Consider the following 16,574-nt stretch of genomic DNA (forward strand, 5'->3'; position numbering starts at 1 on the left):
AACTGCCATTGTTTCCAGACGGTAAACGCGCTCTCGTACCTGAAAGACACGCACGGCGTGATCCACCGCGACGTCAAACCAAGCAACATACTGCTGGACGAGCGCGGCAATGTCAAGCTGTGTGACTTCGGCATCAGCGGCCGCCTCGTCGACTCCAAAGCCAAGACGCGGAGTGCGGGCTGCGCGGCGTATATGGCGGTGAGTGTTGACTCACACCGAGCAACTATGCTATTGTGAGCTAAAACTTAATAAGGGTTCCGTTTTTTGCCATTCGGCTACGGAACCCTAAAAAGTCCGATGGTTTATGCTCAAGGAAGGCTCCAACAGCCTTGAGCCCAAACCATGGATGAAAAGAGGAATATCAGTTGTTTTTAAAATGGCTAGTATTCTTAGGAAACACGAGCGAGAATTAATGAAAAAAGCTTGTTTTGTTTACATATACATATTTGAATTGATATATTCCATTCCTACAAATACACTGAATCTAAAATATTAAATAATAAACAATACGCGCGCACTGCCCTCGGTTATAGTTACAGTTCTTGCAATTCTCGAAGACGAGTGAACTTTACTTGTGTGGCACACAAGTAAAGTCGGATACACGGGCATTGCGAGGAAATGCTTGCAAACGCACACATTTAATACATACATACCTTACTTATACCGATACGACCTAAACACAAGCATGAGACACTCGCCTTCGTGAATTGCAAGGACTGTACTCTAAGTACCTTTAAAGGAAAATAATATTTCTATAGTATTGTTTTGGTTGCAGCCAGAACGGATAGACCCGCCGGACCCGAGCCGGCCGGACTACGACATTCGTGCGGACGTGTGGTCGCTGGGCATCTCACTAGTGGAGCTAGCCACCGGAGTGTTCCCGTATCGAGATTGCCAGAACGACTTCGAAGTTCTCACCAGGGTGAGCGTTATACCAGCAGACCTGTATTTAGTTGGCCACTGGTCTCAGTTGCATTAATATAGTCAACGACAGGTCGAGATGGCAATAAAAAAATATTCAATTAAACTTTTACAAGTATTTTTGAATCGTCAGATGCATCTACCACTGGTTCGGAAAGCCTTTCCTACCGAGATGAACCAGCAAGAAACTCGGCGGTTGTTTTAATCGGGGAGGAAACGCCCCGCACACCCGCACAGCCCCCACGCTAACCCGGTGCGGGCGAGCACGGATAACGTGCGAGTGTACGGGATGTCCCCCCGACTCATACCCCGATTGCCATCTCGACCTGTAGCGTACTATACATATGCATTAGTGTGTTTCGCTCGTCATTAAAGCCTTAGACAAAGAAATATATCAACTTTGTGTGGCTATAAAGAAGACAAAATACATATAAATATTCGAAAATCAAAATAATATAATGTTAATCTTTGCTCTGTTCAAAGCCTTATCTATTTTAATAAACGATATTTTTTGTCAAAAGGTAATAGCAGATGACCCACCACAACTCCCAGATGACAGACACTTTACACCGGAATTCAAGTCTTTCGTCACACAATGGTAATAAAAGCTCATTACTGGTTCTAAAACATGCAATATGAGTTAAATTTTGTATTATATGTTTAATTTATTTATATTTGCTAAATTTTTTCAGCCTTACAAAAAACTACAGACAACGGCCGAAGTACGCAAAACTATTAGAACACCCGTTTGTAGTAAAATCGGCGCGTAGCTCCATATCGGTCGGTGCTTGGTATGCGTCCTTATCGATCGTTGGCCACAGCGCGCAGTCCAAGGCCAGCTGTGTATCGAGTGCCACGCACGCTGTGAATGTGACGAGCAATGGAGTGGAAGCGCCGTTGACGCCTCAGCCCGTCAGGAACTTCGTCACGAGCTCACAGTATTGGACGCCGGAGCAGGCCACGCCTACTCCCAGCAGGTAAACTCAAGATCCACACTTGTGCACGCGCACGAACCGTGACGCGCATCATAATAACACAGTGTGGACTTGTGCACAACCGGTTTTTTTTAAATTATTCAGATTCAAGTTAGCCCTTGCCTGCAATCTAAGATGGAAGCGGGCTAACCTGCGAGGGGTATGGCAGTTTTTAGTAAACCCATGCCCCTTTGGTTTCTACACGGCATCGTACCGGAACGATAAATCGCTTGGCGGCACGGTTTTGCCGGTAGAGCAGTAACTAGCCACGGCCGAAGCCTGCCACCAGACCAGACCAGAAATTTAAAAATTATAAAATTCCAAATCCCTGCCAGGAATCGAACCCGGGACCTCCCACTAAAAAGACCGCAGCGCATACCACTGCGCCTGGGAGGTCGTCAAGTTTGCTAGCGGCTTGCGTGCATATTGTACAAGTCACGGCTTGCACATTTTTGTGAGTTTTTGGGAGTTTGTACAAACGTGATATACGCGTTCCCGATATATTCGTTTGTATAGAAATAGTACGCGTCCATAGGTGTCCGATGCGCGTTGTGTGCACGGTTCCTGGTGTGGATTCACCTTAATACTGTACTGTGTGTTCCAAAGACATAACGCGCAGTCCAAGGCCGGCTGTGAATCGAGCGCCACGCATGCTGTGATTGGGACGAGCAATGGAGTGTAAGCGATGCACTCTACGTCGCACTTGCGAGTGAGACAGCAATAAATTTGTACCAAATGTGATAGAGATAGCATGTAAAGATTTTGTATCTTGTTATAGAGCGTGGTGGGCGAGTACGGCAAACGCGGGCGGGAGCAGTTCGCAGCCCGCAAGCTTGGAGGCTGATCTGTCGAGTCATTCGCCTTATCCCAGACGCAGGTATGCATTATTTTAACGTGAACTACTTTAAGCACCGAAAGAACATGGATTGGAAGGAAGTGATGTCTAGTTACATTCGTGCCTCTAACCTAATCAATTGATTTTACTCTCTTATTTTATCTGACTCAAACTGAACGGAATCGAACTGACTGAATTCTTCGTTTATTAAATAAAAAAATTGCAAATCTGTCTTGAGATTTCGAAGATATCCGTGTATAGTCATTACAAAATGACTCTTCACGCGCTATTTTAACTCTATGGGTCAACTGACATCTCAAAAGTATGGTTTACCTTTAAAATAAGGACTACAATCGTACTTTTGAAATGAGATTTGACACATAAAGTGGCGGATGAGAAGTCATTTTTTACGCATTATACATATACATGAGTGTACATGGAAATAATGCATGCCGAGTTGAGAACCTCCTGCTTTTTGGAAGTGACTTAAAAAGGTCTTGTTGTGTTCAGGACGATAGAGGCGTGCGCGTCGCCGCCGCCCGCGCCCGCGCGCCGCGTGTCCGCCGACAGCCGCTGGAGAGCCTCGCCCGCCGTGAGTTTTGCCCTATTTATACTGGTCACTAGCTTAGCTTATACTCGCGACTTAGCGTGGTCTACACAAATGTTACCATTTTTAGATTTGTGATATACCATCAAAGACATTTTAATAGCATCTACTAAATAGTATTAGGTTTAAGTCCCGCAAGTTGCTAATGCGCGTGGCCGCCATTTTAGTGACGTCAGCACTAGAATGAAGATTCGAGCTGATGGTACATTTTTATTTCGGCTGACGTCAAAATGACGTCATTTCGTTTTTATGAGACTTGGTTCCAGCGCAATAGCAATTTGCGGGCCTTATAAGATGGATCAAAAGGCAAAAGTTAGAATGATTCGAAGCACGTACAAATCACACAACCACGTTCACCTCCGTCCGGAAATAAAACAATGAACATAAACCATTGTAAGAAGTTAATAATAGTCATTCATTTCAATTTCTTACAACTGCTACTAGCAGTTTTATTAATATGTCGGAGAACAGGAGGATGGCTGATAATTATTATTTATCTTTAGCCGACATCAGAAGGTAGTAATTAATAAGTAGGTACTTTAATCCATGTTCTTTACAAATAGTTCTCAGTAACGTATCGCACATGGAAACCATCAACGTAACACAACCAGATCACCCTAACCTAACCCTACCTATGGTCGCCTCCAACCACCCCTCACAGCGACCCCTCACCTCACTCTAAACTAGCTAACCTAAGCTAAACACTACATCGTGTGATTAGGGCGCAATTGCTATTGCAACCTCTCAATCAAGTCACGACCTACTCCGTTATCTAATCATCTCAAGATAATCAATCACAACTTCATGAACGCTCTTAAAAGGATCATTGCATCGACTCTCTTACGATCTAAACCAGATCTTATAATTGATTTCTCATTACTAATTCAGAATATCGCAATAGCTCTACCTTCTCCACTCTGTGTACATCTGCATACAGAACACCATAGCATCGTGCGCCACACGCGCCACGACTACTATCCACCCAAATAAGCGATCACAACAGAAACCAGGTAGAATGTAAGCTATTCGATCTCATGGGCAACTCATTGTCTAATCCATTTCAACATTACACGAGAGTCATCAATGATTCTTTACCAACCGGGTTATACGATTCTAAAGCGGGTACCTACTATCAAAGTTAACTTCAAGTTACTATCGCACTAAACTATCACTTCAAACTAATCATTATCTCAACTGCCGGTATATCTCCAATTACACTCTAAATCACTAGCGTCTGCAGAAATAACCTTAACGGATGTCCTTATAATAATCTATCCACTGAGCCAAACGTTAACTCACGAACTACTCTAATATTCACCAATAATTAGTATTCCATATTCGTCAAACAACTACGCGAACATTATTAATAGTGCTTTGCAGACAAAGTCACCGGACGGCACTAGATGTTACGATTTAACACAATGTACATTAGCATCGAACAATTACTGTTCTAACTATATCACAATCACCGAATTAAATATCACGATTAAGAAACTACCTACCTATCTCAAAGAATAATAATTAGCTAAGCTATAATCTGATAGTTAATTAATTTAATGCGAGAGAAAATTGTGAACCACAACAAATGCGTGCGTGTCAAAGTCCAACTCTGACAACTAAAATAAAGATGGCTACCTTCCGTAGAGTAAAGCTCATACGTTTCTTTTCACGGTGTCTACAGACAGTAAGAACTCTTTCAATATCGACCCTCCAATAAATATTTTATTACTCTCAGCATAAAATCGTAAAACTTGTGAACATGCCAATTTTACAGTTGTTCTTTTAGTTTGAGGACTGTGGCAAGTTAATTATGTACAATGTACATACATATTTAATTTTAGAAAACCCGTATTTTAACCCCTTAGGGGTTGAATTTTCGAAAATCCTTTCTTAGCGGATGTCTACGTCATAATAGCTATCTGCATGCTAAATTTCAGCCCGATCCGTCCAGTGGTTTGAGCTGTGCTTTTATAGATCAGTCAGTCGGTCACCTTTTCGTTATATATATTAAGATTATTCTGAAAATTTTACATCCAGTACAAATAACAAATCAAAACAAATAATGATTTTTGTCTCGTCTTCCCAGAGTTCCGGTAACACGAGTCCAATAGTATTACAAAGATTCTATCACCAAAGCCAGCAGAGGAGGTCTAGAGTAGATCTACATTCTACGCCTAGGCATAGAAGGTACGTCAAGATTTTATCACCAACGGACCGCATTAAAGGCGCTGCATGGCGCGTAGCTTCGCATCACAACATTCTCTACAGACTGTTCGCTATAACTTGACCCCCTGACGTTATGTTGGCACCATTACAAATAACACAATAATAAACCCTAAGCTCTAAGGAATGAAGCAAACAATTCAATGGTACCAACATGACGGCAGGGGATAAGTTATAATGAACGGTCTGTATGACGCGACGCGCAGTGTCTAATGAAGAAAGAAGAAGAAAAACGTTTATTTTTTAAAGCTGTACCACACATTACCAGTTAGGTTATCCCGGCGCCTCTAATACTACTTGAGTAGTAAAAGTCAAAAGACCTCAAGTAGAAGAAGCGCCGGAATAAAGTATGTCATGTGTGGCACAACCCGAAAAAAGGTCCCTACTCAGCATAAATGCCATATGTCTTGCACAAGTGCAAAAACCTACAGCGCTGGTTTTCAGTATGAACTCTGATTCGGGTGGCGCCACGAAATTATTTTAATTGTACATATCTAATGCGGGCCTTAACTTTTCCTTATCCGAAGGGTGCCAACGGGACCCCATTACTATGACCGCTGTCCGTCCGTCCTGATGATATCGTGTTGTATTTGCAGCCTCAGTCGGGAGCACAGTACGGGGCGTTCGCCCGAGCCGCCGCCGCGCACCTTGCGACATCACCACCTCGACCATCATAAAGGTAACAGTCATTAACCCGGATTCTGACTTCGGATGTGAGGTCTTAGTTCGCGGCGAATCGCTAGTAATATTTTTCGGAAAGGCTTTCTTTGCTTTCAAAATCTGCTTGGAAAAGTCAATTTTAACCGCTAGCGTGGAAAAGTCATTTAAAATTCGAATGTCACGAACTATTATAGTCTAACTTATTCTTTCCACTAAAAAATACCACTTGTTTATTTACGCTCGTGCCTTTAAATCGCTCGCTACGCTCGGGATTCGCTTTAAAATCCAATACAAAATCTCTCGCCAAAATATCAACTTTGCAGCGTTGCAAAACAAATAACTATTATTATTATGTTATTGCAGCTAACGGCAGTATGGAGCTGGAGCCCCCGCCGGTTCACGAGAGACTGCACCCACCCTCGCCTTTACTACTAAGCAACGATAGGTATCATTTTACTTCTCTCTATGTTTCATTTCGTATTTTTATTTGTCATTAGCTGTTACATGCGAATTCGTTCGCGAGGATTTAGGATTTTAAAAATGTCGTAGGAACTCTTTGATTTTTTTTGGATTAAAAGTAACCTATGTCACTCTTCAGGCCTGTAACTATCCCATTCAAAAAATCACGTCAATCTGTTGCGACGTGATTGAAGTACAAAGCAATAAACCAACAAACAAATACACTTTCGCATTTATAATATGGGTAGTGATATCAGCCACGTTAAATTTTCATACAGCGAATACTTCACTTGGCAAATACTATAGCCACAGAATAATATAATAGTACTAACGTACAGACGTCTCACTCTATTGTTAAAGAACTACTTGTGACGATTTAATAGCCTACATAATTATTATTAAATAGATAAATCACGCATGCAAGCTAAATTAAACTTTATCGCTGCGCACGAGAGTCCGTATTGCTTTGCATCTCCTCCAGTTCTGACGTCGCGGACCGGTCCGTGAAGTTGCCTGGGGTTGTCAACAAAGAGTAAAAAAATACAGTAGGTATTTAGTAAGTTTTTATTTATTTTCCTATTTAACATATTTTCCTTAGTTTATTGAATTAGAATTAGATGAAATTTTCAATGGAGATAGATTATACCCTGGATTAACACATAGGCTACTTTTTATCTCGGAAAATCAAAGAGTTCCTGCGGGATTTTGAAAAATGTAAATTCACACGGATGAAGTCGCGGGCATCAGCTAGTATTTACATATATTTGAAAATTGATCAATCATAATCACATCCTTCTGGTGGAGAAATGCCTTCAAATAAATTATTTATTTATTTATTACAGAAGATTGTCATTATTCATACATTCATTTAAATTGTACGCAGGTTATCAGAAGGCCGCAGCCAAAGTCTGACGCGCGCGGAGTTACGGAACGGTTACCGCACGGAGCTGACCGCTCCGGTGCAAGCCAAACACCACCACGACGACCAGGGTAAGCTACTCTGTTTCCTGGGACTAGGCTCCAGGGGGCTGCCGGCACAGCCTTTACTAGTTTAGGAGATTGTATTTCTTGCAATGGGGTCTACTTCTTGGCCGCGATTACACCTGTAAGTTTTACTCACGTAAGTAGCTACGTAATTAATAAAGAATAAACTTACTAAGGTAAATGACAACTATAAGATGTTTGCTTTATTAAATTTGTCGTAAGTCAATCATGTAAGCTATATACGTAAGTAACACTTACAGGTGTAATTGCGCCCTTATAAGGACCAACAGTTGGCGCTACTAGCACTGGAAGTAACTGTAGTTTTTTTTTCTTTTATAATTTTGAATCCTGCAATTCAATAACATATATTATAAGTCTTGCTTGAACTTTATTTTGTAGTCCATATAAGGATGCCAACTTACAAATAAAAACGCATAGGTTTCACGCTCCTTTGACATTTTTCTATACCTGTCATGTTAGTGACGCCATCTGATGTCGATTTTTGCTATAGAAGCCCTCATTCACGAGTCCGCGTGGCTTATGGTTGTGTGCGTGTACCGACAGGCACGCACACTTATGCATTGTGCATGTAAACGACAATCACAAGAAAAGTTCACACGCGCTCGTTAATTTCAAGAACTAAAAGATATAAGCCACCTCATAAGGGGCCTCCCTTATATTTATAGAGAATTCGATTGGGAGGAAATTGTAATGATGCTAAATAAAAAGATAATCATCATTCATACATATACATTGTTTATTTCTATCTCTCACTTAAAGAATATATGTATACTTGGGTCATTATGAACGTGCGAAAGAGATGATAAATAATTTTTATCAGACCTCTCGCTCGCATTTATAGGCCCTATGGAACTGGAACAAGTTGCTCTGGTGTTGTATATAGCAGTAAAGAAAATAATTTGTCGATAGTCGATAAAAGATTATAAAGAGAAAAAGGGAATTATACAAAATAAGCTACCAACTATCTGCGTCTGAAGGTCAACCCTTTATCGATAACGACATCTACGGAATTCTCACAACCCTATGATCGTAATGATTTATGACTCCATTCGCACGTTCATATTGGCCCAACTATAGTTATCTCTAAGTATCCTTCTGATTAAAGAACACAGGAAAAAATTTAATGGTGCACATTCAGTTATATATAAATCTTTAAGCTAAATTAATAGGTCTATAAGTAGAGCATGATGAACCGTTCTAAAAAGGATAACACTACTTTTAGACCTCTCATAATGACAGTTCAGAGGTTTACGAAGAACTGAAAGGCACCAATGTTATAAAATACTCTTATATGATATGCAGGGTGATTGGGTAACTCCAGTGATTATCAAGGGTGTTTTACCCTTTTTTTGAAAAGTGTCTTAATTTGATCCTAATGTGATAACAAACTACCAAAAATTTTTCAAAAATTTCATTCGATCGAAAAGTGCAATAAAAATGCATTTAAATTTTGCATGTCAAATTTCACCGCGAAAACGTTACCCGTCATCTTTTTAGGTTCATGAGCTGTCATCACGTCATACGGATTACCAAGCAACTGTGTTTTCTTAGCGAAAGGACTTTACAGTGTGACGCCACAGTCGGAATCTACATGACCGCTACGGCGTTTTGGTTATTTGTAATTATACAATTTTGTAAACTGAAATTAACATTTTTCGATTGCTTATTGCTAATACTATCTTGCTTATACATTTTTTGATTTTTTTCTCGTTTGATGTAAAATACCATATTAAAGCCATCAAACTCATTTGACATTAGTTGTTTTTACATTTCTGCTTCACTGCGCGATATAAAAATATGTTGGAGCAAACCTGCAATAGATTAAAAATAAATGTCATATTAGCTTGGTGTCTTTAATTCAGTGATGATCACTAAGTTAGCGAATCACCCCGATCATAAGAATAGTATGCATATCAAAATGGTTTAGTAATAGAATAAAAAATTATATGACAGTACATATTATACTTAAAACTTACTTCCCCTTATTCATAAAGTATTAGAAAATAAGGAAAGACATTTTATTAGTATTATAAACCATCGATAGTTCTTTCAAACAATCTTTAACTCTTGCCAATAAAATATCTATAGTCTCGAAAATAGCTATAGTCTATTTTCTTATTCCAGAGACTAAAATGACAGCTAGAAATGTCAAACTTAAAAATAATCATACCAACTTAGCAAAAATAGTGTTGTCCTCATGGTTCCGGTTCAGATTTTTTTTTTTTTTTTTTTTTTTTTTTTTTTTTTTTTTTTTTTTTATTTATTATAGGAAAATCAACAGCGAAATAATACAATAAGTTTCTTCAATGCTAGTACAAGTTCTCAAATGCTAATTACAGAAGTATGGCCAATTATAGATTTTCTCGAAAAATTAACAATATATAAGAGTGAGTTAAAATTATTTCATACAGAGGAACAAAAAAAAAAAAAACAATTATTGGCTAAGTACATGACATTATATCAAAACTAAGTGTATGAAGGAAATAAAAACATAGTATCCTTGGAAGCCTAGATTAAAAAGGAAAAAAACAAGTAAATTATGAAACAAATATAAAGTGTGTGTGTGTGTGTGTGTGTGAGTCGTGTGTGTGTGTGTTCAGTGTATGTGTAGCGTTAATTACGCGTCCATGTATGTGAAGTTAAGTATGTTACGTTTAAATAAAATAAAGTAAAATAGTTATTAGTGAAATTGTGAAATGTGTCGCTTATATGTAAAATCGTTTAAAGCAATATTTTGTGCATAGCTAGTAAAATAAACATAAGAAATGTGTTAATACGAAATTATAAAGTAGCACTAATTACATATCATTTGATAGACTTAAAAATGACATGATTAGCAAGTAACAAAAAATACAAAAAACTATCCACTTAAGGAATTTTTCAATAATATGTAAAAACCATAAATTGAGATTCTGCCCATACTTATTTCATTTAAATTGGAATTATTATTTTCAACACCTTTTGCTGTTTCATACACATCTACAAATATTTATCGGTAAGTATCGATTGCACCACATCACTATTAAAGAGCCGTAAAAAAATCAGGCAACACACGAAACGTCATTTTTGTCTCCGGAATTAGGAAGTGTCCAGCCAACGTTCGATAAAATTTTCATAGATGGCGCTGAATACTACCACCACTAAAAACGAAAAATAATACTTATATCTATATGATCTATGCTTTAATGTTTAGGTCGTGTCAATCAATGACATAGATGAAGACTAATAGCTAGCGTGCACTTCAGTTTTCCTTACGTTTCTTCCCCACAAAATCTGTGATATATAATAGAAGTAATTAATTAATTTAGCAATGTGGAAGAAACTTAAGGATTGACACGACTTAAAGCATAGATCATATAGATATAGGTATTATTTTTCGTCTTTTATGGTGGTAGTACTTAGCGCCATCTATGAAAATTTTATCGAACGTTGCCTGGAAACCTCCTCATTAAAAAAATAGACTATATATTTTATCTGGCGGCTGTAAAACAGGCCTTAAGCCAATTAGTCAAATAGAAAATGTTATGTCAAGAGTACAACAGTCAACCTATATTACCTACCTATTGAAATACGGAATGCGGTTGTACGCTTCCTGCTAAATTTACTCGCAATTATGTTATAATATAGGTATAGCGCAGAACTGGGTAGGCTCCTGCGGTAGTGGATCGGTGCGGGAAGAGTGACAGTTGTCACAAGTTGACGAATCACTGAGGTCTCGCGTCACGTCATAACACCTCTCCCACACCGCTCCACTACTGCAAGAACCTTTTTTTTTAACGCTGGGAAATGCGTTTACGCATCCCCCCTCCTGGAAGCCAGCCAGCTAACCAGCCAGCCAACCAACTGGAGGGAAGGTATGTGGGACTCGCCGGCCGAGAGGCGACCGGAATACCCACTAAAACCCAGCGGCGCTCCTGCGCGTAGCCTGGTGACTGGGTCACGGGAACGCCGAAGCGAAACTACCGCAAGAACCTACTCAGTTATGCGTTATGCTTGTACCAACATTATTTGAGTCAAGTTAGCGGGAGATGTCAAGTCGTGACCGTTAGCAATTAAAATATGGTATTACTGATTATTCAGCACCACACAAGACATGCACAAAAAACATTGTTTACTTTTGTTCATTTTGAATCACGTTTTTATAAATTAACTTGAATAAGAACAACCAAACTCTTGGACAAAGAGCCAGCGCGTGCCATATCTTTCGTTATTTTATAAAAGCTGAAAGTTTCTCTGCGTATTGGCACCAGCACAGGGAGGAACGATCAGCGATTTTGAAGTTTGGATCAAGGTGGCTTTAGGAGATAACATAATTAAGGTGTAAAAAATCTTATGTCAAAGTATAAAGTCTATAGTTAGTCTAGTTATCTCCCAAACTCCATAATCGTTGATCGTTCCTCCCTGTGCTAGGGACAATAAGCAGAGAAACTTTCAGCTTTTATAAAATCACGAATGTCTGGTAGGTGCTGGCTGTGTCTCTATCTGGAATTCATTTTAATTTATTTGTATGTTCTTTTACATGTTTTGTGTATATGTGTTTTGGAGGGCAGCCAGCCTATGATGTAAGCCGTAATACTAATTTGTGTAAAATTTCTGCGCTTGCCACTCTCCGCCATTTTGAATTTCGTGGGAAGTGATTGTATGTTTCAAAAGATATTATATAGGTACACTAAAAAAATGGCTCGATTAAAATTTATTGGGGTTTTTAATCAAAATTTATAAAAGAAAATGTGGCTAATTCTCTTGTACACAATCGCTAAACTATACTAAATTGACAAGTCTAAATATAGTGCTATCAATTTCCGCAGGAAGTATTATGAAAAGGATAGCAATACATTTAGATCTGTCATTTTAGTTTAATTTAGCAATGGTGTACAACAAAATTAGCTGCACTGTTAAATTTTCGAGATGGATTCAATATATTATTTTATATTAGAATAAAAATTACATTAAGATTGGGTTAAGAAATTAGAGATTAAAGAGAGTCTGATTTTAAAGTTATTTATAGGTATTAAGTAATACCTTCGTTAAATTCTTTCTAACTTTCTTTTCATTATATAGTTTGATATTTCACGAACATAATCTTTATTTTGTCGCAACTTTTATTTTGTAACATTTCATAATACAAGTGTACATAAATAAAAACAAAATAATCATACAACCAATTCGCCATATCACAATATATCATTCCCATATCTATGTCTCACGGTCCTATCATTGTGTCGATGTATACAGGGCGAGTAGGACAAACTAAATAAAGGCTGGTTCACATTACTCCAGTAAGTCTACCACTAAAGTTGATAACAAAAAATGTGATAGCAATCACCTTTGGCTGTCTCTAATGTCGAATCTCTCGCTATTGGCTAAAATGTACAATTGCAGCAAGATTACCATAAATTCACCATAAGGGTTTCTAATAAAAACACCGCCAGTTGGCGCGACTTAAGTGACAGTTACACCGAATAATAAGAGTTCTAATAATATTGAGAGCGTTGTTAAAACTAAATGGTACTAGTTAACTGGTTAACTTTGGACCCGACGCTTCATAGCACTGTTACCTCGTGTCCGCCATTTCAGAAAACTTTATTAGAATAATTTCAATTATTCGCAGTATTATTCCAGTTTAACGATCTAATCCAAAACTGTGCATATATTTGATCAACGTTCAAAGTGTTTTAACTACTGCTCCAGCGAAAAACTGACATACACCCTCAATCTAGTGTCGTGTCAGTACTCAGGCTGAAATCTATAGAGCGCGCTTTGACTTTTGTTTTTGACTTACGACAAAGTCAAACGAGATAGATTTATGTAGAGATATAAATGTCTTTCTATGTTTCGTTTGGACATTCAAGTCCTGAACAAAGTTAACTACGCTTTAAAGATCTCAGCCTCAGTGCCCAGACAAAAAGGTATAGCTAGTCAAAAATGATCTCCATCCATTTCAATCAAGTGCTGAAATAAATTTACTGGAATAATGTGAACCAGCCATATACGCTTAGAGCTTTGCGGTTCTGCTTTCGCCAGAATACGACATGACATAACAGTCATTTAATAAATAAATAAATGGACTTGAGTTATTGGTATCGAAAACTTTATTTATTAAAGAGGGATCCAATAGTCTACACCACGAAATTTTTTGAAGTGCCATCTACTGCACAAGTTTGGGTCCACTGAAGCGGAACTGATCAGTGACGTGTTATCGACCAATCAGATTATTGAGAGATGACTTATCGTCGATGGTCGAAGTGCACGTCTCTGCTTCAGTTGAAACAGAACTGCGCAGAACGAATTTTCGTACGCTTGCGCCAATCTCACATAATATTATCTTAAATTCGTCTATTGCACGGTTTCAGTTTTCGTGGCAGGGGCTATAATATCTAGTCTGTCCTCTGGTACACATCTATTTAAATTGAGGTTAACGTTCCGTTCTTTTATATTTAAATTAAAAATAGAATTGTAATTTTATTTTAGAAAAGTTGTAGTTCTTACTTGATGAGGCTAGTAGAGATAAGTGTACTAGCTAACTAACTTTTGGCTTTATTAAAATTTTACTGCAGAGTAGTCATATGTTACGTTCTTACTCCGTGACCCTTCTTGAAATTGTAAGGGAATTGTAAAAGTGAAAGTGGCTGTGCTGAACAGGATGCGAGCTAAATTAGTTAAATTAGAATTTAGCTTTATTGAAGTAGCAAGCAAAGCTTAAACGCTCTTAAAATTCATTATAATACTGAGTAGTTTTTGAACGAATTTTACAAATAATATACTTTTTCACTCCCCTTGCAATTTTCTTCGAGATGTGTCTGTTACTTCAAAACTGTGTATCTCATGTATGTGTAAATTGTGTTGTATATTTTGCGACGTTCAAATATCCGACTGTATAGCGACTGTGAGTGGCAGAAATATTGTAATGCATACACAATATTTTTTCTAGTACCGGTTAGATTACCTAAGCTAAGAATTATTATTGGACATCCAAAACATCTACCAAAAACTTCTATTCTACCACATATCTAATCACGTAATATTTAAATAAATAAGCTCTCAATTTTACTTTTTTTTTGTAGAATTTTACATAAATATTTTTTTCAATTATAATGAGGCACAAGGACAAGTCTCATTTCATCCAATGTAAGATATCGTGGATCTCACTTTTAAGTCTTTATTCTTTACTAGCTTATGCTCGCGACTTCGGCCGCGTGGACTACACAAATTTCAAACCCTTATCTTTCCTTAGCGGATGCCTACGTCATAATAGCTATCTGCATGCCAAATTTCAGTCTGATCAGTCCAGTAGTTTGAGCTGTGCGTTGATAGATCAGTCAGTCAGTCAGTCAGTCAGTCACCTTATCGTTTTATATATTTAGATTTATATTTTACTCTTAACATAGACCGTTACGTAATAGGTACTACTTTTAGTTAAGCCGATCTATCGGACATTTGATGCTTTAACTCACCATAGGTGGGATTGATCTTTTTGGCCTCAATTGGAACGGCCTCTAGGACTTTCTGCTACAACAAGCATGACCTGCCCACTGCCACTTTAGCTTGCTGATGGTTTGGACTATATCAGTGACCTTGGTTCTTCTGCGGATTTCTTAATTTCGAATTTCAATTTCCTCCAGGGAAACTCATAACACGGTCGCTATACACACTATATTTGTGCGGGCAAACAAAACCTGTGCTTTGCCGCTGTCCTCCACGCCCCACACTCGCCTTCACGCGCCTCGCTCACGCCCTAACACCGAGCTAACTACGCCCGCGCCACACTAGGGGAGCTTTGGTATACGCTTACATGTATATTTTACTACCGTCGCTTTTGTAACGCCAGGCGATCGGAACAATCGTAGCAGTGCAACGTGATGCGATGTCTCGAATTGTCTCGACAATCATTTTCTAATGATGGGAAAATGACAATTCGATTCGTTTCAAAACGTCGATGATCAGCTGAATGTTCAAAAATTAATATTTTTTGAACTTGAAGCCCGTTCGTTTATTTGGAAAAGTTCCAAGACTTTTTATGAGTGAAAATAAATAAAAGGTTTTGTATTAAACATTTTTTAAATAAACTATTCATTAAGCATTGATTTTTCGATCTTCAATTAAACTTTGACTGGCGTATAAATTAGACATTTGGGTAGATTTATAATACACAAACTCAGTTAAAGAATATTTGGCGATCGAAAAATCAGCCCTAAAAGCTTTAGTTTTTTCGATAACCAGGATTCTTTAAAATACCGGTATATCCAAACTATTTTAGAAAAAAATCATTGAGTACAGTTTTCATTTTGCCATTTAAAACTATCAAGTCTATTTTAATAGAGATTTGATATTAGATAAAATATGGCAATATATGGAATTTTTTACAGTAAATGAACGGGTAAAAAAGAGATCGTACAAGGGTTCCTTTTGAGATATGGCACCCTAAAAATGAGTATAAATGTAAACCCTTGGCCAGTAGCGTGGTGTGTGGGTATCATCATCAAATCATGGTCTCATGGCTTCGCACATCGCTCAGTAACATTAGCCAGCCATATCGTGCAAACCGGGGAGCTCTTTGATTCTATGCCGCAGAAAGAGAAGACATACTTCACTTCCAATAGAAAGAGACGCGTTTATAGGAATTACAGTGTAACAAAAAGCGATACCAAACCTACAAAACGTTGTTTTTTTACACGTAATAGCAACCGGCTGCGGCTTCTCGACGAAAATATAAATCCTTTTCACTCTCTATCGGCTATCCCATGGAAATTTTGACAAATCTGACCTTATTCTTTATTCTATATCGGACATTATAAAGGTAACCTCTGAACTCTGTAGAAATTTCCAGCTTTCTAGATTTGCACTTGGCGTTTATGAATAAGTCTATGAGTGAGTTAGGACTCTGTTTATA

The 16,574-nt window shown here is 38.2% G+C and overlaps 1 protein-coding gene across 5 annotated transcripts in view; it reads left to right on the forward strand.

Moving 5' to 3' along the window:
• The window catches only part of LOC117981843 (dual specificity mitogen-activated protein kinase kinase 7-like), a 32,133-nt gene that overhangs the window by 4,861 nt on the left and 10,698 nt on the right, over positions 1-16,574 (forward strand). For 4 of the 5 annotated variants that reach the window (XM_034968057.2, XM_034968058.2, XM_069497990.1 and 1 more), the window contains exons 5-14: positions 19-198; positions 776-922; positions 1,443-1,519; positions 1,614-1,898; positions 2,674-2,772; positions 3,241-3,322; positions 5,424-5,524; positions 6,157-6,239; positions 6,584-6,665; positions 7,563-7,669. In XM_034968057.2, coding sequence (XP_034823948.1) covers positions 19-198; positions 776-922; positions 1,443-1,519; positions 1,614-1,898; positions 2,674-2,772; positions 3,241-3,322; positions 5,424-5,524; positions 6,157-6,239; positions 6,584-6,665; positions 7,563-7,669 — 1,243 coding nt within the window. Of the gene's footprint in view, positions 1-18; positions 199-775; positions 923-1,442; positions 1,520-1,613; positions 1,899-2,673; positions 2,773-3,240; positions 3,323-5,423; positions 5,525-6,156; positions 6,240-6,583; positions 6,666-7,562; positions 7,670-12,234; positions 16,297-16,574 lie in introns of those variants that run through there. The other variant, XM_034968060.2, reaches the window with a different exon arrangement.

This window comes from Maniola hyperantus, chromosome 4 (genome assembly GCF_902806685.2).
Source record: "Maniola hyperantus chromosome 4, iAphHyp1.2, whole genome shotgun sequence".
Lineage (NCBI taxonomy): Eukaryota > Metazoa > Arthropoda > Insecta > Lepidoptera > Nymphalidae > Maniola > Maniola hyperantus.